Source organism: Peromyscus maniculatus, chromosome 2 (genome assembly GCF_049852395.1).
Source record: "Peromyscus maniculatus bairdii isolate BWxNUB_F1_BW_parent chromosome 2, HU_Pman_BW_mat_3.1, whole genome shotgun sequence".
In the NCBI taxonomy this organism is placed as follows: Eukaryota; Metazoa; Chordata; class Mammalia; order Rodentia; family Cricetidae; genus Peromyscus; species Peromyscus maniculatus.
Genome location: NC_134853.1, coordinates 133051787 through 133074440, shown reverse-complemented (window position 1 = coordinate 133074440; position 22654 = coordinate 133051787). Strand labels below are relative to the sequence as shown.

The window sequence follows — 22654 nt, the reverse complement described above, 5'->3', positions numbered from 1 at the left end:
TTGTGGCCAAGTATATGGTCAATTTTAGAGAAGGTTCCATGTGGTGCTGAGAAGGAGGTAAATACTTTTGGTTTTGGGTGAAATGTTCCATAGATATCTATTAGGTACTTTTGAGTCATAATGTCTGTTAGTTCTGTTATTTCTCTGTTTAATTTCTGTCTGGATGACCTGTCCAAAGGAGAGAGTGGGGTTTTAAAGTCTCCATTTTTTCCAACCCTTTATTCTGAGGTAATATCTGTCTTTGATGTTGGGGTGTGCTTCTTGTATACAGCAAACTGATGGAACTTGTTTTCCTATCCTATCTGTTAGCCTATGTCTTTTTATTGATTAATTGAGTCCATTGATATTGAGACATATGAATGAACAATGGTTGTTAAATCCTGTTATTTTGTTATTGTTGGTGGTAGTGTGTGTGTGTGTGTGTGTGTGTGTGTGTGTGTGTGTGTGTGTGTGTTTCCCTTCTTTGGGTTATGCTGCTGTGAGATTATCTATTGCCCATGTTTTTGTGAGTGTAGTTAACTTCCTGGGGTTGGGATTTTCCTTCTGGTATCTTCTTTAAGGTTAGGTTTATGAATAGATATTGTTTAAATTTAACATTGTTGTTCAATATTTTGTTTTCTCCATCTATGGTGATTGACAGTTTTGCTGGGTATAGTAGTCTGAGCTAGTATCTGTGGTTTCTTAGAATCTGTAACACATCAGTCCAGGCCCTTCTGGATTTTATGGTCTCTGTTGAGAAGTTGGACATGATTCTAATAAGTCTGCCTTTACATGCCACTTGGCCTTTTTCCCTTGTTGCTTTTAATATTCCTTCTTTGTTATGTATGTTTAGTATTTTGATTATTATGTGGTGAGAAGATTTTCTCTTCTGATCCAATATATTTTGTACTTCTTAAGCTTCTTGTACCTTTATAGACATGTTCTTATTTAGGTTGGGAAAATTTTCTTCTATGATTTTTTAAATATATATTCTGAGTCTTTGAGCTGGCTTACTTCTTGTGCTTCTATTCCTATTATACTTATGTTTGGTAATTTCATAGTGTCCTAGATTTTCTGGATGTTTTGTGTTAGAATTTTTTTTGATTTAACATTTTCTTTGATTGATGAATATATTTCCTCTTATGTCATTAACACCTGAGATTCTCTCTTCCATCTCTTATATACTGTTGGTAATGCTGGCATCTGCAGCTCCTGTTTACTTTCTCAGATTTTCCATTTTCATCATTCACTCAGTTTGTATTTTCTTTAGTTCTTCTATTTCCATTTTCAAGTTTTGAACAGTTTTCTTTGTTTGTTTGTGGTTTCTTAGTTTTCTTTTAGGAATTTATTGATTTTTTCCCAATATTTTGTTTGTCTTTTTCTCACTTTCTTTAAGGGATTTGTTCATATCTTTTTTAAGAACCTCTATCATCTTCATAAAGTAATTTTAAGGTTATTTTCTTGTGCTTCAGCTGTATTTATATGGTTAGCATATAAAGGCAGTTCTATTAGATTCACATCTGACTTCTCAATGGAGACTCTAAAATCCAGAAGGGCTTGGATTGATGTCTTGCAGACTCTAAGAGATCATAGATGCCAGCCAAGAATACTATAACCAGCAAAACTGTTAATTGCCATAGATGGAGTAAACAGGTCTTACTACTATAAAATAGCTGGGCTCTGGTGATGCCATATTGCCTATTCTGTTATTGATTGTGTTCTTACACTGGCATTTAGGCATCTGGATTTCGGATGATTATAGGTCTAGGTTATTTCTGCCCTGGGGAACCAGACCCTAAGGCAGCATAGGGTTTAAAAGGAATCCACAGCATTTTTCTATCTGAGGGGTTAGAGAAAATGAGGACACTCACACATTCTCTTGATGGTTTCTTTTTTTATTCTCTCATGATGTTCTCACTCATATTGTTCTCCCTTGTTGCTCTCTCCTCTCATGTCTTTTTACAGCTTACATATCCCAAAAAACTCCTTTTGGCAAAACAGGAGTCACAAAAAAGTCTCATGCTATAGGTAAAAATGTAACTAGAAACAGAGACATCTCAACAACTCTCATGCAATATATCTAAGTGGAAAGCAAAGAGCTTATTTTCTTAGCCAACCCTTTTATTGACAGGCTGTAAATTGTAGTTATAAAGAAAGAATCAATTACTTTATTATCTATCTTGAGAGGTAATCTTATAAGGAATTTTAAATGAATCGTACACCTAAACTGTTGAAGAGACCAAGAAAATGAGAAAATCATGTACTTGCAACCTATCTGAGTGTACATTTATTTCTCCCTTTTGCCCCTGCATTTTTTTCCAGCAGGCAAATTAAACTAACTTACAACCATGTAAACATTTTTAACCAACACTCTGCAATCAGGAATCATAAATTCTGAATTCTCTTTAGATTTCCAAGCTGCCTAGTGAGTGCCAGGTTTGTGTCACAGATTCTCAAGTTCAGGTTCAGGTACCATGTATCTTTTAGTATCAGCTCAGCAGGCACTTTCTAGGATATATGGTACCATACTGCGTAAATCTTAAAATGTACTTTTTATCCTGTGTGTGATTCCTGACAATCAAAAGAAACCTATAATCCTTTTTGGGGCTACAGAGTCAAATTATTTTTTTGTAGCCTTGACTAGTCAGAATTTATTTTCACAAATTGAGGTCAGGAATGGGTGCAAGGGATTAATCATTTGCCAGCTAGCAATATTTGGTCTATTTTGTATTTATGACCTCGCCAGATTGCTCAGTTATGCCCTTGTGAACTACATATAGTTTTTCTGGGAATGTTTATCTTAAAAACCATTAGAAGTCATGTGGTCTAATCTAAATCTATTTTGAAGCTTTATATCAGATAGTGGTGCTCAGCAATAAAATTAAAGAAATTTCAGCCATTCTGGCTCACGTTAATCATTAATTTGAGCTGTGATCAGAAGCAGATCCTTAGGGAGAACTAATGGGCCCTGATTGTGTAGGCTATCCTTGAATTCATTTTTACTCATGAAAATTATACAACTTAAGGAGGAATCATCTTCCTGACAATCCACAGATATAAATGCTCAGTAGATCAGGATTTATTCATGAGATAAACACACCATAATATAGGCAGTGGGAGACTTCCCACATCTAAATACACCATGTCAGATACCAGAGAAAAGACTGTAGCAGTAGCATGTAAAGGCACAACAGAAGCAAAAGTCATTCTGGAGTCTGTATTCTGGTAAGCCTTGCTTAAGTGAGATACACCCATCAGAGAGTTTTTCTTTTGGTGGGCTGATACCCTGAACCCCAGTTGCAACCTGCTGTTCCTCTGACATGGCTACTAGCTACCAGCAGTAGGTATTGATTCCTAAGTTTGTCTATGTTAGATGTGTGTTTTGTTCTTTGGTTTCTCTTTTCTCTCAGGTCTTCTGGCCTAAATAGCCAAGAGTTCTGGTGAGTAGCAAGTCTTCAGGTCTAGTAGGGTGTCCCCTCTGGGGTTTGGCATCTAGGGGTTCCTAGATCTGGCTTGGCCTCTGGTAAAGCCAGAATCTTCTTCTGTAGTCAACTTGGCTATGGAGCCAAGTGGAAGGGTGCAGACAGGGATCCCTAGATCTGATCTGGTCTCTTGGGTCTCTAGGATCAGACTGGCCTCCAGCACAGCTTTCAGCACGGGGTCCCTAGATCTGCCATGTGCTCCAGTAAAACTGAAGGCCTGTGCTCCAATAAAGCTGAAATCTTTTGCAGTTGTAGACACAGGGTCCCTAGATCCAGTCTGGCCTGAGGTGAAGCAGAAGTCTTCTTTTGAAGTTGTAGACAAGAATATGGAACCAGGGGTGGGGAGCAAAGGGAGAATGGTTATGCATGCAGTCTGTAGTTGTTGTGCAGGCTTTAAGGGATTTGGTATTCACCAATCTGATTACCAGGGTAGGCCAGATCAGGCACCCTCACCACTATTGCTAGTAGTCTAATCTGGAGTTTTCCTTGTGGATTCCTGGGAATTTTCCTAGCACCTGGTTTCTCCTTATCACCATGATGTCTTCCTCTATCATGGTATCTCTTTCATTGCTCTCCCACTTGTCCCTCTCCTATTCCCTATTGTTCTATTCCCTCATATTCTAATCCTCTATCCTCTCCTCTCTATTGCCCCCCCCATCCCCAGTTTACTCATGGAGATCTCCTCTGTTTCTCCTTCCCAAGGTAATCCACACATCCTTCTTAGGGTCCTCCTTGTTTCCTAGCTTCTCTGGAACTGTGAGTTGTAGTCTGGTTATCATTTGCTTTATATCTAGTATCCACTTATGAGTGAGTACATACCATGTTTGTCTTTCTGAGTCTGGGTTACCTCACTCAGGATGATATTTTCTAGTCTCATCCATTTGTCTATAAATTTCATTATGTCATTTTTTTTTTTACAGCTGAGTAATACTCCATTGTGTATATGTACCACATTTTTTTCCATTCTTTGGTTGAGGGGAATCTAGGTTGTTTCCAGGTGCTGGCTATGATGAATAATGGTGCTATGAACATAGTTCAACAAGTGTCCTTATGGTATAATTGAGCCTCCCTTGGGTATATACCCCAGAGTGGTATCATTGGGTCTTGAGGTAGATTGATTCCCATTTTCCTGAGAAGTCACAATACTGATTTCCAGAGTGGCTATACAAGTTCAAAGTCCTACCAACAGTGGAGGAGTGTTCCCCTTGTTCCACATCCTCTCCAACAGAAGCTGTCTGCAATGCTTTTGATCTTAGCCATTCTGACAGGTGTAAAATGGTATCTCAGAGTTGTTTTTATTTGCATTTTCCTGATGTCTAAGGATGTTGAGCCATTCCTTAAATGTCTTTCAGCCATTTGGGATTCTTCTTTTGAGAATTCTCTGTTTAGATCTGTAGTCCATTTTTTAAATTAGATTGTTTGGTATTTTGCTGTCTAGTTTCTTGAGTCTTTACATATTTTGTGTGCCTTTGAGTTGGTATTCTTCTCCTTCCTCTATCCCTATTATTTGTAGGTTTGGTCTTTTCATAATGTCCCAAATTTCTTGGATGTTTTTGGGTCATAGCTTTTTTGGCTTTAGTGTTTTCTTTGATTGATGAATCTATTTCTTCTGTTGTATCTTCAATGCCAGAGATTCTCTCTTCCATCTCTTGCATTCTGTTGGTTATACTTGGTTATACTTGCATCTGAAGTTACTGTTCATTTACACAGATTTTCTATTTTTAGCATTCCCTCTGTTTGTGTCTTCTTCATTTTTTCTATTTCCCTTTTCAGGTCTTGGACTGTTTCCTTCATCTATTTCATTGCTTTATCATGATTTTCCTTCAGGGATTTATTGATTTCTTCTGCTTTATTTGTCCTTTCCTCTAGTTTTTTTTAATAGTGTTCTTCCCATTTTTTGTTTGCCTTTTCCTCCATTTCATTATTCAACAAGATCATAGAAGAAAACTTTCTCAACTTAAAGAAGGAAATGCCTATGAAGATACAAGAAGCCTATAGAACACCAAACAGACTAGACCCCCAAAAAAGTCCTCTCGCCACAAAATAATTAAACAACTAAATGTACTGAATAAAGAAAAAATATTAAGAGCAGCAAAGGGAAAAGTCCAAGTGACTTATAAAGGCAAACCCATCAGAATAACACCTGATTTCTCATTGGAGACTCTGAAAGCCAGAAGGACCTTGACAGATGTAATGCAGATACTAAAAGACCATGGATGCCAGCCTAGACTAATATACCCAGCAAAACTTTCAATCATCATAGACAGAATGAACAAGACATTCCAAGACAAAGCCAGGTTTAAACAATACTTATCCACAAACTGTGGGAGCCTGTTCTCGGGTTCCTCATGGCTTTACCCAGCAGTTCTGCAGAGAGGATGATTAGGACCAGGAGCCTGAGTGCAGGTGTCTGAAATGGTCTGCACTTGGCTGTGCTGAGGGAGGAGGTCTTTTGCTCCACCCCTTGGTGTCTCTATAAAAACCATGGGGCAGAGACAGTTGGGGCCCATTGGAAAAGGTTCTACGCCTTCTTGAGGCTATTCTTTATTTTCTATCTGTTTATCTCCACAATAAATCCTTCTATCTAATATTTCCTGCTGCTCACACACAAGAAAACTCTGTGTAAACGCCCCACAGAATGGTGCCATGAACAGGGACTAAAGAAAAAAGAAAAAAAGGGACTAAAGAAAAAATGGGGGGACTGAAAAAAGGGGGGACTAAAGACAAATGAACAGGGACTAAAGACAAATTAATAGGCACTAAAGATAAAAGAAAATAATAGTTTTATTACAGAGTTTTTGGCAAAAGTGCTGAGTCAGCCCTGCCAGTGGAAAGGCATGCCGGTGTTATATTGAGAGGCAGGGTTTTTTTTTTTTATTTATTTTTTTTATTTTATTTTACAATACCATTCAGTTCTACATATCAGCCTTCAGCCACGGGTTCCCCTATTCTCCCCCCTCCCACACCCTCCCCTTACCCCCAGCCTACCCCCCATTCCCACCTCCTCCAGGGCAAATCCTACCCACCCACCCCCCACCCCACCCACCCCCGAGGACGAGAGGCAGGGGTTTTATCCTCAAGAGAAAAGGAAAGCGGACTGGAAGGATGTCCGATGCTGCAGCGAAATTCTCTTCTGTCAAAATTTTCTATCTTCTATCCCTTTCTCAATTTCTATCTGTGAAAAATAAGTATAAGGTATAAGGTAGTAATATAGTGTAGGAAAAACTTAGAAGTGTAAGATTGTGTAGGAAAAAATAAGGCAACTAGACAGAAAACCTCTTCACTTTTCAAACTTTGGGGGCTATAAATGCAAACTGAGAAAAATCTTTGGGCTTTATGGGTAGTAAAAAAGCTCTTCTTTGAGCTTATGGGGAAGAAAAAGTTTCCTATGGAAGCTTTTGTCCTGGGGACAGCTGAAATGCTAAGTCCAAGCAGCAGGAGAAAAGTAATTTCTCCCTGAGGCAAAAATGGTGGTATAAGAAGTCAAAGTTTAAAGTTGGGAAGTCTTGGGAAAAGTTGGTCTTTCTCTCTCCTGGGGGGGAAAAATCTTTCTCTTAAACTATAAAGCTTTTCTTGGAAAATTTGGGGGGAAAATCTCTCTAAAAAGCCTTATTCTTTGAGACAGGGTTTCTCTGTGTAGCTTTGTGCCTTTCCTGGATCTCGCTCTGTAGACCAGGCTGGCCTTGAACCCACAAAAATCCACCTGCCTCAGTCTCCCGAGTGCTGGGATTAAAGACATGTGCCACCACAGCCCGGCTTCAAAAGCTCTCTTCAACTTAAAAACTAAAGCCTTTAACTTTCTCTCTCAGAAGGACAAATTAGAATCACCTAAAGATATTAGTATGGGGACCACCTGTGATTAGCTCTAAGGGAAAAGAACAAACCTCTTAAGACAGCAAAACCTCTCTAAATTCTCTTCAAGCTTTAAAAATCCTCCCTGCAATTCAGGAGGCAAGGACAAGTTCCTAAAAACCTCTTCTAAGCTCTGTCTCTTCAAGGTAGTAAAAGACAGTGGGTCAGAGTACCCTGAGGGAAACACTTGGGAGAGTGTGGGTAAAGAGCTACAGAGAGCCCAAAAGGGCCGGAAACTTTACCTGAGAAAAGCAAAAAAGCCAAGCTTATCAGTTACAGCCGAGCTGAGGCATCAAGGGTTTTGTTTGAGTGAGCATTTCAAAATGAAAAGGTGCTCCTAATTGTCCTAGCATTGTATCCTCTTTTCTGAGCAAAAACCCAGGGGCGACTGGCCAGCATCTCTGAGTTGGAGTGCATTTCCGGGATACTAGGGTTCCTGCAGTTGTAAACTTCCTGGAGCACAGAGCTGAGGCACAGTACCCTGGGGGAAAATTGCTAATGAACAAACAAAATTAAAGCCGGTGGGAACAGCACAGTTGTCCACTTTCCTACAAGTCCCGGTTTTATAGGTCCAGAGCTGCAAAAAGAAATCTGAGAAAAGCTTTCCTATCAGAGTAAGGACCTTTCTGGGAAAACAGTAAAGTTGAACTGTGTCTGAAGCAGTTGTGCTGCTGAGTCAGAACTCTGTCTGGCAAAAGAGCCAAGCCAGGGCAGAACAGAACTATCCAGGAGTAAAGTTTTCTTTTCTATCGGAAAGCACCTCTTTGAGAAAAGCTTTGTTTCAACTGACTCCCTGTGAAATGAGGGAGTGTAGCCCTGAGGGGTGATTGCCTCTGGCATAAGCTCTGTCCTTGAGCACCCAGACAAGCAAACATAACCCACTGGGGGAATGGGCCAGGTGAAGGCCTGATGAGGCAAAACACCTGCCTTAATGGGAGTTTAGAAATGGCAAAAAACCTCCCCTGTTAGATTTTCAGTCTGTACGCAAACCACACAGACCCTGAAAACATTCGGAAAAAAAAAGTAGCAGGGAAAGCCGCTACTGTTTCTGGGGTGGAGGGCATAAATTGAGACCAAACTGGGAACTGTTTTGGAGAAAGACTCTGAAGAAACAGAAAAGGAACATAATCCTCCCCAGAAAATGTATGACCTGAAAAAGCTGCTAGAATTGGAGGCAGATTCAGGGGAAGAGAAAAAGGCCCTACCTCCAAAAGCAGCTAGCAGAGGAACAGAACCTCAGACAGATACCTGAAGCTCTGCATCTGGGGGGAAAGGAACAAGCAAAATGAGATAGATCAGTGGGAGAGAATCTCTGTGAAAGAGCTATGGAAAAGCTGTTGTAAAAGATCTTGTTTTTCACTGGCCAAGACAAACACAAACCGCAAGGAAAGTTGCTATCAGGAATGCCAGCCTCAATGCTGGCTAATGAGGCAGGTATGGTTCTGATCCCAGGCCAGTGTCAAATGAAGGAGAGACACCTGTTGAAGCCAGCTGAGGAGAGAATAGAAACCTCCCAATGTGCCATAGATGAAAATGTAAAATGCTTGTTCAAATCTCCTGTTGCAAAGGCAAGAGACTTTGTTCAAACCTCCCGGGCAAGTCTAGTAAAAGAGAACCAGTTGACTCTCAGACCTGAAAAGAACTATGGGAAATCAATGATATAAGGAAAATGATATAAGGGACTGATATGGGACTGATATTATTATGGACTGATATAAGGGAAATGCATTCTGGGAAAGGTAGTTTTTCTGCTAAAGATGGTGACATTGCCCTGAAACACTTTTGTCAGCTCGAAAATAGGTTCATGGTAAACTTAAAATACAGCTTTTAAAAGAATAAGGAGGAAAATCATCTAAGAGTTTAAGTGTCAGTTCCAATGAAAAATTGAAAGGATATGGAACTAGGCTAGGCACTTTGCGGTTTGGGGGTTGGTAAAATGCCTTATTTACCCTAATAGCTGTGCAAAGTTTTTAACAATAGTTGGATGACAAAAAGCTATCTATAAGAGCAAACAAGCCACTTTAAAGTCCTTAAAGCAAGAAAAAGCAGTTTATACACTGAATGTTGTCTTAGATATGAAGAAACTTATGTTGAAATTAAAAAAGTTCTTTGCCTTTTGAACAAATTGCTTGCAATGAGTAATTCCTTTGCAAATCTAATAAGGATGCAAGGAAACAGGCATTCAAAGAGAAATGACTGCTTTATAGATGGGAAACAAACTTCAGAAAATCTAGCTGTCTTACAAAAGAGTTGCTTCACCTGAAAGTTCTTATAATAAATCAATGCTAAATATTACAGCTGCTAATAACATCAGGAGTTAAAGCTAATGAAGTGAAAATACTAAATCCTGAAAATGCTTTTTCTTAAAGTAAGCTAATGAAGGATATGTTTCATGAAAGAACATCTACGTTCTTGACTACTTTGAATAGTAACAGTTTTGGTGAAAATATTGGAACTAACAACAACCAAGCAAAATGTTTCAATAATTCAAGATGCTATTCACAAAAGAAAGCTGCCATGCTTTGTGGGCCATACTAGAGCTCACTCCAATCTTCCTGGTCCTTTAGCTGAGGATAATTCGAAATGAAGAGATCCCTGCTTGGGATTATGGAAGGATCCCAATCCTGTGTTAATATGGGGTTGAGGACATGTTTGTGTTTTTTCACAAGAGGAAAATGAAGCTCGATGGTTACTGGAGCATCTGGTAAGGAGTGTGGAACCAAGGAAGGTCAGCTCCAATGACGTTCCTATAAAGGAACCAGAATTAAAGTGGCTCAATTAAAGTTTCTGAGCTTTTGTCACTGGTTAATGAAAACAGTGAGGAAATAGAGTTTGGAGCTGTGCCGCTTTTGGTTTTACTAGCACCTTTAGAAAAATACTTTATAACACCTAATAGCTGTGCAGTATTTGGCGAAGAGCTTTACAGCAGCTAAATAAGGTAATTTCACCCTCAGCATGAAGTGAAGTTTTTCTGTAGAACAAACCAAAAGTACCGCTGTAATAGAAACGTTTGAATTGAAGCACTTAGGGGAACTACCATGAATGTGGGTGAAGGGACAGCCTCTAGTTAAAAACCGTCTACCTGTCAGTGCACCTCTGCCACTCCAGAACAACTGAGAGAACTGGCAACTTTGGTGTGTGGCCTCATCCTGGGAAGGTTATAGTCCCCTAGCAACAACTATCACAATTCTATAACAACAACACTCACTAAATCCCAGTGTTTAATAACAAAGCTGATTATAAACTTCTAAACTTTAGAAATGATATATGTACTTCCTGTCTAAGAGAATCTTTCTAATAGAGATAGTGATAATTAAGAGTAAGAAGTAGAAAAAGATGAAAATAAGATGTGAGTTTGTAGAAATTATTCTGTCTTGTTAGATCTGTGTTAAGAAATCTTTAGATATTTGCTAAGTTAAATATATGCTAATGGTAGACCTATATAAGTTTGTAAAATAAATCTATAGCATTCCTTTAAGAATATAAGCTTGCAAGAAATATCTAAGGTAGTCTTAAGACATGTAGTAATAAGCTTGTAAGAAGTATAAGAAGTAATAAGAAATATATTTGCTAAAGTAGTTCTATAGTTCCCTTAAGGAGTATAAATAAGTAGATGTTAATAGGTTATATGTGAGTTTGTAAAATGTAAATGTTGAATATGAGTCTAAATGCTTTGCAAGGCAAAAAAATGTTATATGTGAGTTTGTAAAGTGTAAATGTTAAGTGTGAGTCTATTGTTAATGTATATGGTGAAAACACCTGAGACACAGGTAGTGTCTAAGTAGACTGCAAAGTAGGCAGTCTGAATGGTTTCAAAAGCTCCAGAAGCTGCTAAGAAGCTAAGAATGGCAGATGCCAGAACCAGCATAAGACATCTGCAGCTGAGATCCATGGAAAATCAACGCAGCACAGAAAAACCTGAGCTAACAGCAAAAAGGGTGTGGTTTAGAATACTACTGTACCTAAAAAGGTCTCTGGCTTGAGAATAAAATTTCAGAGATGCTTATTTGAACAAAAATTGTTAACTGCAAAAAGTTTTGGTTGGGCTGGAGAGATGGCTCAGTGGTTAAGAGCACTGGCTGTTCTTCCAGAGGTCCTGAGTTCAGTTTCCAGCAACCACATGGTGGCTCACAGCCATCTGTGATGAGATCTGGTGCCCTCTTCTGGCATGCAGGCAGAACACTGTATACCAAATAAATAAATAAATAAATATTTTAAAAAAAAGTTTTGGTTGAAAAACATCTCTTCATATTTGGAAGTGAAAGCCTAATCCCAGAATTTATTTCTTGTTTGAACATTTGAACTTAAAATGAGATAAAACTACAAAAAGACTTTTGTTATGGATTTCTTCATATTTGGAAGGCTAATATCAGAATTTATCATTTGAATTTTGAGACTTAATGAACTGAACAATAGATTTCATTGCAATGAAACAATTTTGAGTTTATTCATAGTAATGACCTAGGAACTGTTTGCTGGAATTGGGTTAAAAATGGAACTGTTTAAATGAAGAAATTTATTTCTACCTAGAATCAAGATGCAGTTTTGTGTATGCATATATGGTTTATTAACTGGTGATTCATGAATTGTTTAGTGGAAGTGTTTATGTAAAAATGGGATTACATATGGAACTTGTTTTGTGTTACAAATGGAACTGTTTAAACAGAAGTTTGGGTTTTATAACTAGGCTTGAGATTTTGTTTAAAAATTATAAAAGGGAGAGTTAATATTCCTTAGTCTATTTAATTTAAAAAATATTTTCTTTGAGTGGATTAATGTCATGTTTTGTTAGTAAGAAATGCAAATGGAGTATACTAAGAGACTACTTTTAAAGTGTGTAAAGAGTTTTATTAAGAAACTGCCTTTGGATGTTTTGCTAAAAGTTTTCAAAGTGTTAATGGTTAGATTGAGAATACTGCATTTCAATATGGGCTTATAGGAATTGTACAAGTTTGGGTTCCTCTAACTAGTTTTGACATTTTTTTAAAAATTTATAAAGAAAAAGAGGAGTTATGAGGTTGAATTATGTTTGCAGAAACATATTGATATTAATGTACCCTGGTTTTGTGGATTTAAGGAAATATATAAGTTTGATATGAATACATTGAAGTTTTTTCTATGTTCTGTTAGCAAGAAAATTCAAATGATTGAGTTAAAATTGTAAGATGGAGAAAATTGTTAACTATATATAGCACCATATATGCTAATTCAAATGGTTTTGTTAAGAGTTTGCTTTGAGTTGTAAGATTGAGAGAATTGTGACTATGTATAGCAATATTTATGTTAACATGTTAATGGTAATGATGAAGCTAAGGGATTCTTTAATTTTGTAGTCGCCTTAAGAGTTTTTGGTTTAGAAAGGGCTTGAGGCAGCTAAGACTGCTATAGTCACCTTGGACCTAATTCAAAAGAGAAATGCCATCTTTATCATCCTCTACTCCCATACTGGGAGGTGTAACAGCTATGGAGATTGCTGTAAGCCATTAATAGTTATTTTTTATATATTAAGAAAGGGGGACCTGTGGGAACCCATTCTCGGGTTCCTCGTGGCTTTACCCAGCAGGTCCGCATAGAGGATGATTAGGACCATGGGCCTGAGTGCAGGTCTGAGATGGTCTGCACTTGGCTGTGCTTGGGGAGGAAGTCTTTTGCTCCACCCCTTGGCATCTCTAGAAAAACCCTGGGGTGGCCGGAGAAATGGCTCAGGGGTTAAGAGTACTGACTGTTCTTCCAGAGGTCCTGAGTTCAAGTTCCAGTAACCACATGGTGGCTCACAACCATCTATAATGAGATCTGGTGCCCTCTTCTAGCCAGCAGGCAGAACACTGCATACATAATAAATAAATAAAATATTAAAAAAAAAAACCTGGGGCAGAGACAGTTGGGGCCCATTGGAAAAGGTTCCAGGCCCTCTCAAGGCTAGCCTTTATTTTCTATCTGTTTATCTCTGCGATATTCTTCACAATAGATCCTTCTATCTAATATTTCCTGCTGCTCACACACAAGAAAACTCTGGGGAGCTGTGGGGGTGGTGGGTAAATGCCTCACAACAAACCCAGCTCTACAGAAAGCACTAGAAGAAAAATTCCAACCTAAGGAAGTCAGATACACCCCCCCCCCAAAGCACAGGCAATAGATAATGCCACAGCAATAAACCCCCCAAAAGAGAAGTACACACACACTACCACCAAAAAAAATATCAGAATGAACAATTACTCGTCATTAATATCCCTTAATATCAATGGACTTAATTCACCTATAAAAAGACACAGGCTTACAGAATGGATACAAAAGCAGGACCCATCTTTCTGCTGCATACAAGAAACACACCTCAAGTTCAAAGATAGACACTACCTAAGAATAAAAAGCTGGGAAAAGACTTTTCAATCAAATGGTCTTAAGAAGCAAGCGGGTGTGGCCATCCTAATATCCAGCAAAATAGACTTCAAACTAAAACCAATCAAAAGAGATCAAGAAGGGCATTACATACTCATCACAGGAAATATCCACCAAGATGAAGTTTCAATTCTGAACATTTATGCCCCGAACACAAGGGCACCCACATATGTAAAAGAAACATTACTAAAGCTTAAACCACATATAAAACCCCACACATTAATAGTGGGAGACTTCAACACCCCACTTTCACCACTGGACAGATCTGTCAAATCGAAACTTAACAGAGAAATAAAGGACTTAACTGATGTTATGACTCAAATGGACCTAATCAATATCTACAGAACATTCCATCCTAACAAAAAAGAATATACCTTCTTCTCAGCACCCCATGGAACCTTATCTAAAATCGACCGCATATTTTGGAGAACGTCCCTCTGTCAGATGTGGGGTTGGTGAAGATCTTTTCCCATTCTGTAGGCTGTTGTTTTGTCTCATTTACTGTGTCATTTGCCTTATAGAAGCTTCTCAGTTTCAGGAAGTCCCATTTATTAATTGTTGCTCTCAATGTCTGTGCTACTGGTGTTATATTTAGGAAGTGATCTCCTGTTCCAATGCGTTCTAGGCTATTTCCTACTTTCTCCTTTATCAGGTTCAGTGTAGCTGGATTTATGTTGAGGTCTTTGATCCACTTGGACTTGAGTTTTGTGCATGGCAACAGATATGGATCTATTTGCAATCTTTTACATGTTGACATCCAGTTATGCCAGCACCATTTTTTTTAAGATGCTTTCTTTTTATTAATTGCACACTTTTGGCTTCTTTGTCAAAAACTCAGGTGTTCATAGGTGTGTAGATTAATGTCAGGATCTTCCATTTGATTCCATTTTTGGACATGTCAGTTTTTATTCCAAGACCAAACCATTTTCATTAATATAGCTCTATAGTAGAGCTTGAAGTCAGGGATGGTGGTGCCTCCAGAAGTTGCTTGATTGTAAAGAATTGTTTTAGATATCCTAGGTTTTCTGTTTTCCCATATGAAGTTGATATTGTTCTTTTGAGGTTTGTGAAAAATTGTGATGGGAGTTTGATGGGGATTGCATTAAATCTGTAGATTTCTTTTGGTAAGATTGCCGTTTTTATTATGTCGGTTCTACCTATCCTTGAGCATGGATGGGAGAGCTTTCCATTTTCTGATATCTTCTTCAATTTTTTTCTTCATGGACTTAACGTTCTTGTCATATAGGTCAGCAGAAGGATGGATCCTGTTTTCGTATCCAATCTGTTAGTCTGTGTCTTTTTATAGGCGAAACAGGTCCATTGATATGAAGGGATATTAATGGCCAGTGATTGTGAATTCCTGTTATTTTTTGGTGGTAGTGTTGTGTGTTTCCCTTCTTTGGGATGTGTTGATGTGGGATTATCTATTCCCTGTACTTTCATGGGTGCAACTAACTTACTTAGGTTGGATTTTTTCCTTCTAGTGCTTTCTGTTGGGCTGGATTTGTGGACTGTAACTGGAGTGTTTCTCTCCAGCTCCTGCCAAGCCCCAGCAGTCCCGCAGCCCACTTATAAAATAAACACACAGACTCTTATATTATTTAAACTGTTTGGCCTAATGGCTCAGGCTTCTAGCTATCAATTTCTTATATCTTAAATTAACCCATTTCTATTAATCTATACCTTGCCACATGACTCATGACTTACCAGTATCTTACATGTTGGTACTCATGGTGGCAGCTGGCAGTGTGTCCTGACTCAGCTTTCCTGTTCCCAGAATTCTCTTCTCTGCTTGTCCCGCCTATACTTCTTGCCTGACGACTGGCCAATCAGTATTTTATTTATACAGAGCAATATCCACAGCAGTTTAAATCTGGTTTTATCATAGAATATCTTATTTACTCCATCTATGGCAATTGAGAATTTTACTGGGTATAATATTCTGAACTGGTATTTATGGTCTCTTAGTGTCTTCATATGTCTGTTCAGAACCTTCTGTCTTTCAGAGTCTCCATTGAGAAGTCAGATGTTATTCTGATGGGTCAGCCTTTATGTTACTTGACCTTTTTACTGTGTACTTCTTAGTATTTTTTCTTTATTCTGTATAGTTAGTGGTTTGATTATTATGTGGCAAGGAGAGTTTTTTGGTCCAGTATATTTGGTGTTCTGTAAGCTTCTTATATCTTCATAGACATTTCCTTCTTTAGGTTGGAAAAGTTTTCTTATATGATTTTGTTAAATATATTCTGTGTGCCTTTGAGCTGGTATTCTTCTCTTTCTTCTATCCCTATTATTCTTAGGTTTGGTTTTTTTTTTTATGATGTTCCAGATATCCTGGATGTTTTGTGTTTTGATTTTGTAGTCTTTAATGCTTTCTTTGACTGATGAATCTATTTCCTCTGTTGTACCTTCAATACTGGAGATTCTCTCCTCTATCTCTTGCATTCTATTGGTTATGCTTGCATGTGGAGTTCCTGTTCATTTAATCAGGCTTTCCATTCCCAGTATTCCCTCCATTTGTGTCTTCTTTATCACCTCTATTTCAGTTTTCAAGTCTTGAGCTGTTTCATCCATGTGTTTGATTGCTTTTTCTTATTTTTCTTGACTTTCTTTAAAGGATTGATTGATTTCTTCCGTTTTTTTTTTTTGTTTGTCTTTTTCTCAGTTTCTTTAAGGGGATTTTTCATTTCCTCTTTAAAGACCTCTATCATCTTCTTAAAGTCGTTTTAAGGTCATTTTCTTCTGCTTCTTCTACATTGGGATGTTCAGGTCTTGCGATGTAGACCCACTAGGTTCTGGTGGTGCTACATTGCTCTTTATGCTATTGAATATATTCTTGCACTGGCATCTATCCATCTCTTCCTCCAGTTGGTGTTAGTGGTGTCTGTGTCTCAGGGAACCTCTCTTGGTTCACTTGACACTCTTGGTCCAATCAGAGTTCTTTGTCAATTGGAGCTGGTGGAATCTGTGTCTCAGGGAGAGGCTGCAATATCAAGGATGGGTGGTTTTGAGGGTGGGTAGAGTGGGGCTTGTAAGTTACAGGTTCTAATGAGGAGGTGGTAGTCAAGCCTGCCTACTGGCCTGTAATTGGGGCTGCAATGGGTGGGGTTATGGTGGCACAAGTTGTGCCCTTGGGCCTAAAGCCTTGAGTGATTGGGAGACTTTTAATGACTTCTTTTATATCCTTAGGGGTTATAGGTCTTTTTAAAGTGTTTATCTGTCCTTGCTTTAACTAGATGCTAACAAGGACACCAAAAGAACATGACCAACAGAATCTACTAAGTGGGCTCATAGGGGCTTACAGAGACTGAAGTGATAATTGCAGAGTCTGCATGGGTCTGTGTTAGATCCTCTGCAAATGTCATGGTTGTTAGCTTGGCATTTTTGTGGGACTCCTAACGGTGGGAGAGGGCATATTTCTGACTCTTTTACCTGCTCTTTGCACTTTTTCCCTCCTACTGGGTTGCCTTGTCCAGCCTTGATATGAGTGTATGTGCCTAGTTTTATTTCACCTTGTTATGCCACATTTAGTTGATATCCCTGTGAGGCCTGCTCTTTTCTGAAACAGAGGAGGAGTGGATCTGTGGGAGAGGAGAGGTGGTGGAGGGAACTGGGAGGAGTGGGGGGAGAGAAAACTATAGTCAGGATGTATTATGTGAGGGAAGAACAAATAAAATAAAATAGAGACTTCACAGTTCATGATCCTTTATAAAAACGAACTGTTCTAGTTACTTCTGCTTTAAATAATCTATAAAGATAACAGTTCCAGAGACCTCATTTCTAAACTCAAAAGTTAAGAAGTTGAGGACAGCCATCTTAAGAGATCTGTGTATATACACCAAACAACTGAGACAAAATGTCATCATCTGCCATAATTTACATTGTCAGATTCTGCCTTAAGTCTAATGACTTCCTAACACTGTGGTTCTTGAGTACCTTATGGTAGAAGAAGACCTTTTTATTAACATTAATGTAAAGATTGTGAGTAACAAGTTGCTAAATGATACAGTGTGTGTGTGTGTGTGTATTGATGTGTCAGATAATATTATAAGATGACCCCACAACCTTCCATGAATATGGAGTTTCCCAGACCCCTCTAAACTAAATTATCTATGTATTTGCTCAATTCCTCAGAGATTGCAGAGAGGAAACAGTCCAGCTCTAAGGAAGTATTGTAGAGGAGATCTTCAATCAGCGCCAAGGAAGCTGTGAAGAGGAGTCTTCAATCCTCTTCAGCCCTTAAGATTGGCTTGCAGTCTCAACTCAGGAACCTGAGACAGTAAAAAAAGAGAGAAAAGGATTCTGATTTGAACTATAAAATTTATATCTGCAAAATATACAATTGAGAGGTTCTTTGATCAAAATTGGTTCTGTCTAAAAAGTGTAGATTTTTAAAAATTTTTAAATTAAAATATAATTACATTGCATCTCCATTCTCTTTCTTCTCTATCTCCTTTAAGGTATCCTCCTTCCAAGCCTTCCCATGCCCCCTCAAAATGATAGTCTCTTTTGCTTTGATTATTTTTGTTAAACACACACATGTGTATATGTATGCATAGATATATAAATACAACGTGCTGAGACTGTTTTTTTGTTGTTTGTATATGTATTTTCAGGGCAAAAATGACATTTTTATTTTGAGCTTTGTCATCATATAGATGCCAGTGAGTGTCCATGTGGCCTGTGATGCATACTTTCCTCCACATCTTAAACTCAGTAAGGATTGAATCAACATGAATTTGTTTAAAATGATTCTTTGACAAATTTTCTTCAAATGTGAACATAGGATTTCACTTTTGAAGAAAGTGTCACTAAGGCAGTAAAAACGATACAAAACTTTAGGGAAATATATTTTAAACCAAATAATACACTTTTATATAAAGCCAATGTTTAGCAGCAAGATGAAATATTTTCCTAGACTTCAAAAATTCTAAAAATATATTACCTATGTATTATTTGCTATTTTCATATAATAGTATCAAAGTAAATATAATAGTATCATAAATAATAACTCCTGGGTATGAGAATACCTACACATATAGAAAGGTAACTAATAAACATAAAATGAATCAGCCGGGCAGTGGTGGCACACACCTTTAATCCCAGCACTCGGAGGCAGAGCCAGGGGGATCTCTGTGAGTTCGAGGCCAGCCTGGGCTACCAAGTGAGTTCCAGGAAAGGCGCAAAGCTACACAGAGAAACCCTGTCTCGAAAAAAAACAAAAACAAAAAATAAACCATAAAATGAATCAAAAAGTCTAAATATTTCCTGAAAAAATTAAAATACATCAGTGGGAGGGGCTGGAGAGATGGCTCAGTGATTAAGAGTATTTGTTGCTCTTTCAGAAGACCAGAGTTTGGTTTTTCGAGACAGGGTTTCTCTGAGTAGCTTTGCGCCTTTTCCTGGAACTCAATTGGTAGCCCAGGCTGGCCTCGAACTCACAGAGATCCGCCTGCCTCTGCCTCCCGAGTGCTGGGATTAAAGGCGTGCACCACCACCGACCGGCATGAGGACCAGAGTTTGGATCCCAGTACCCTCATTAGATGGCTTATAATCACATGTAACTCCAGTTCAAGAGAATCCAAAACCCTTTCTAAGCTTAATTTTTGCATATGTGCTCTCGTGTACATACCCACACACAGTCACAGACAAACATGATTAAAAGTGAAAAAAAAATCCTTAAAATACGCTCATCAGAAATATAAATGGACCCAAATCTCTGCTTTTTTGAAATGATGATGAAACTAAGTGAAAAAAATTGGGTGTTTGGATTTTTTAAAATATATTCTTAAAAAATGATTGAAAAAATCAGTTTCAGGCTTTGCCCTGGAGGAGGTGGGGATGGGAAGTGGGCTGGGGGGGAGGGAAGGGGGCAGGAGTGGGGAGAACAAGGGAATCTGTGGCTGTTATGTAGAACTGAATGGTATGGTAAAATAAAATAAAAGGAAAAAAATCAGTTTCAATGTAAAGAAATAGAAAAAGAAATCACTGAAGGTAAGCATTAGTCTTTAAAGACCAAGTCATCTTTCCTGCTCAGATCTGAAAGCTCCATCAATATTAGCTAGCTTTCATAGTTCTGGAAGGTACTATGTATGCTACCAGAGGATAAAAGTAATCATTAATTATACACAGCTGTGAACCCTGCCAGCCTGCTGCTATAATAGTGACACAGACATCAAAAGATTAACCAACCACTTTTTCATTGGATTTAAGTTCCAACCCACAAGATGAATCTCATATCTGGCTCCATTATCAGGCAAAGAACCCATGGCTAAACAGGACATAGGCTGTAAGTGGCAATATGCGGACAGAAGATAGCCAGATTTTTTTTGCCCAAATATCCTTTGAATGGCCTTTAGTCCAGTTGTTTACAGAGACTTTATTTCTTTTGGAAGCCCTTGAGCTGGGTCTATCTTGTCCACACTATTCTCAGCACTGTCTTCCAGGCTCCTAGTAGAATGGCCTGTTATTTGTATAGACTTTGACTGATTTTCTAGTCCAAAGTTCCAAAGTCGTCTACGTTTCTCCAAAAGCCAGCAGGGTAGGGTTCTTCTTAGCAACACCCCACTCTTTGCTAATCAACACCTTTATTAATTACTGGCAAGAAGAGGAAGTTTCAGCCCCTCTTTGGGGACTTTGCAGCCGAGAAGAACCAATTGGAGCTACTTCGAGTCATGAACAGAAAGAATCCTCAGCTGGATGTGAAGAGGGCCACCAACAAGCAGATGAGGGAGGAGGACCAAGAAGAGGCTGCTAAGCAGAGGAAAATGGGCCAGAAGGGCAAGAGAAAGGGGGGCCAGCAGGGACCTTTGAGCAAGAGAATGGGTGGACCACCAGGCCAGGGAGAGAAGAGGAAAGGAGGCTTGGGAGGTAAGAAGCTCCACCACCTGATATTTCTACCACACCCTAAAGCTCATGTGCTCAATATAGTGTGAATAGATGTTGATATCTCCCCAGGAAAACTTAATGTAACCGTGCCCCAAACAGCATCATATGTATGATACCAAAGAATGTTGTCAGCTCGAATGATAAGTACATCCTCTTGGACCATGGCTGCAGTTGTCTCTGTGTGCCTGGAATAAAGAATGTAAGGATGTTTCTTTTGGTGACCCTGTGTTCACAGGCTTCTAAAAACTTTCAAAAGTTAATAACCTCAGCTTGTGATGTGTGGTATCTGGCCAATTACTGAGATGCATTCAAGGCAATTCCCCATTGTCTAATGACCCCTATATCTTCAGGGCCACGGTTTCTTTGGACAAAATTTTACAGGTTCCTTTTCCTTTTTGGACAAATGGCAATTTTTTAAAACTTTTGCTCTGCTTTGTGTTCACTGTTCTACTTGTAAATGACAAAAAAAAAAAACCAAATACATAAAAAAAAACAGGTATCTATTTGTACTATATCTAAATGCTGCAATGACATTTCCTCTGCAAAAGTAATTAGTTCACCAGTAGTCTATTGATAAAATGTCAACAAATTCTTTGTCAGAATGTAACATGAATTCTCTCTTATCCATTTATTAAAAAAGTTCTTGTTCTCCTCTGAGAACTCATGAGCTCAGTTTTACTACCCCTATTGCAATAAGAATTTATTCTTTTATTCCAATGTCCCACCTGAATCACCCTAGAAATGTTTTAAAGATTCTTGAACCTGTACCTCCAAACTTTTCCAGGTTGTACTCACAAATCACTTTCAAAGAATGCCACACAGCTCATAGACATTGTTGACACAACAATGATCTTGCTTGTCTGTTTAAATTTTCTGTTAGTGGGCTTTTCATCATTATAAAAAAATACCCAAGTTAATCAAGTTAAAGGAGAAAAACTTAGCCGGGCGGTGGTGGCGCACGCCTTTAATCCCAGCACTCGGGAGGCAGAGCCAGGCGGATCTCTGTGAGTTCGAGGCCAGCCTGGGCTACCAAGTGAGCTCCAGGAAAGGCGCAAAGCTACACAGAGAAACCCTGTCTCGAAAAAACCAAAAAAAAAAAAAAAAAAAAAGGAGAAAAACTTTTTATAGATTGTTGAAGCCCATGCTAGAGAAACAGAAAGCAGTTTGGAACTCATGGAAAACAGCCCAGCAGTTAGCATAACCATGTTGGGTGAGCCTTGGAGAGACAGAGAACAAGGACTAATATTGTGAGGACCTCCTGTTGTTATTGAGCATAGCTCTGCTTGTTGTCCTTGAGGTCACCACATTTCTCACAATCTATGAGTTGGATGAAAACTCTAAGGGGGTTTCTAGCCCCTCACTGGGCAATGTCACTGGTATTTACAATAATAGTGATTGACTTTTTCTAAGCATTGCTGCTTGAGCAGATTAATGATTCAACCACCACCATTTGAAAGAATTTAGAGATGTAGATTATTAGTAAAGTTAGGTTAAGATGTCTTTGTTAATGGCTTTGATGTAGACAATCTTAGGGAACAATTTAAAGTTAGGAAGGCACACTGTTAATTATTGAACAAGTAATTCTTTGAGATCAAGGAACAAGAACAAAGACAGCCTAGTTATTACTAGCTGATGTGCTTTTCTTGCTAAAGATGGGTTGGTGACCAAAGGTGATGATCAATTTTTTTGTATTCATTTTTACCCTTGGCTTCCTGGTGTGATTTAATAAAAAATGTTGGTGAGTGGATGTGTACTCTGAGGATCTAAAGTAGAAATAACTGATTGTTTGTATATTTAAAAGTTTAGATTTGTGATTCTTTTAAGATCTCTTGTAAGATTACTTTTTGAGGTAAATAATAAAATGATTGATCCTTTCTTTGTAACCATAAAAAGCTGCCTGTCAGTACAAAGTAACTGGCTGAAATATCCTTGGCTTTTTAAAAACTTTGTTAATCATTTTATAAAAGAATCATTGCCTTGGGGTGAAAATTCTATGGTGGGAAAATTAATACAAAGAAAAATATTTAACTACTTGTGGGCTTCTAAGAAAAACATGT

The 22654-nt window shown here is 38.4% G+C and overlaps 1 protein-coding gene across 1 annotated transcript in view; it reads left to right on the top strand.

Moving 5' to 3' along the window:
* LOC102912976 (selection and upkeep of intraepithelial T-cells protein 9-like) overlaps positions 1–20644 on the top strand; it is a 50138-nt gene extending 29494 nt beyond the window's left edge. The window contains exon 7 of the mRNA XM_076563614.1: positions 20315–20644. Coding sequence (XP_076419729.1) covers positions 20315–20644 — 330 coding nt within the window. The remainder of the gene's footprint in view (positions 1–20314) is intronic.
* The last annotated feature ends 2010 nt before the right edge of the window (positions 20645–22654 follow it).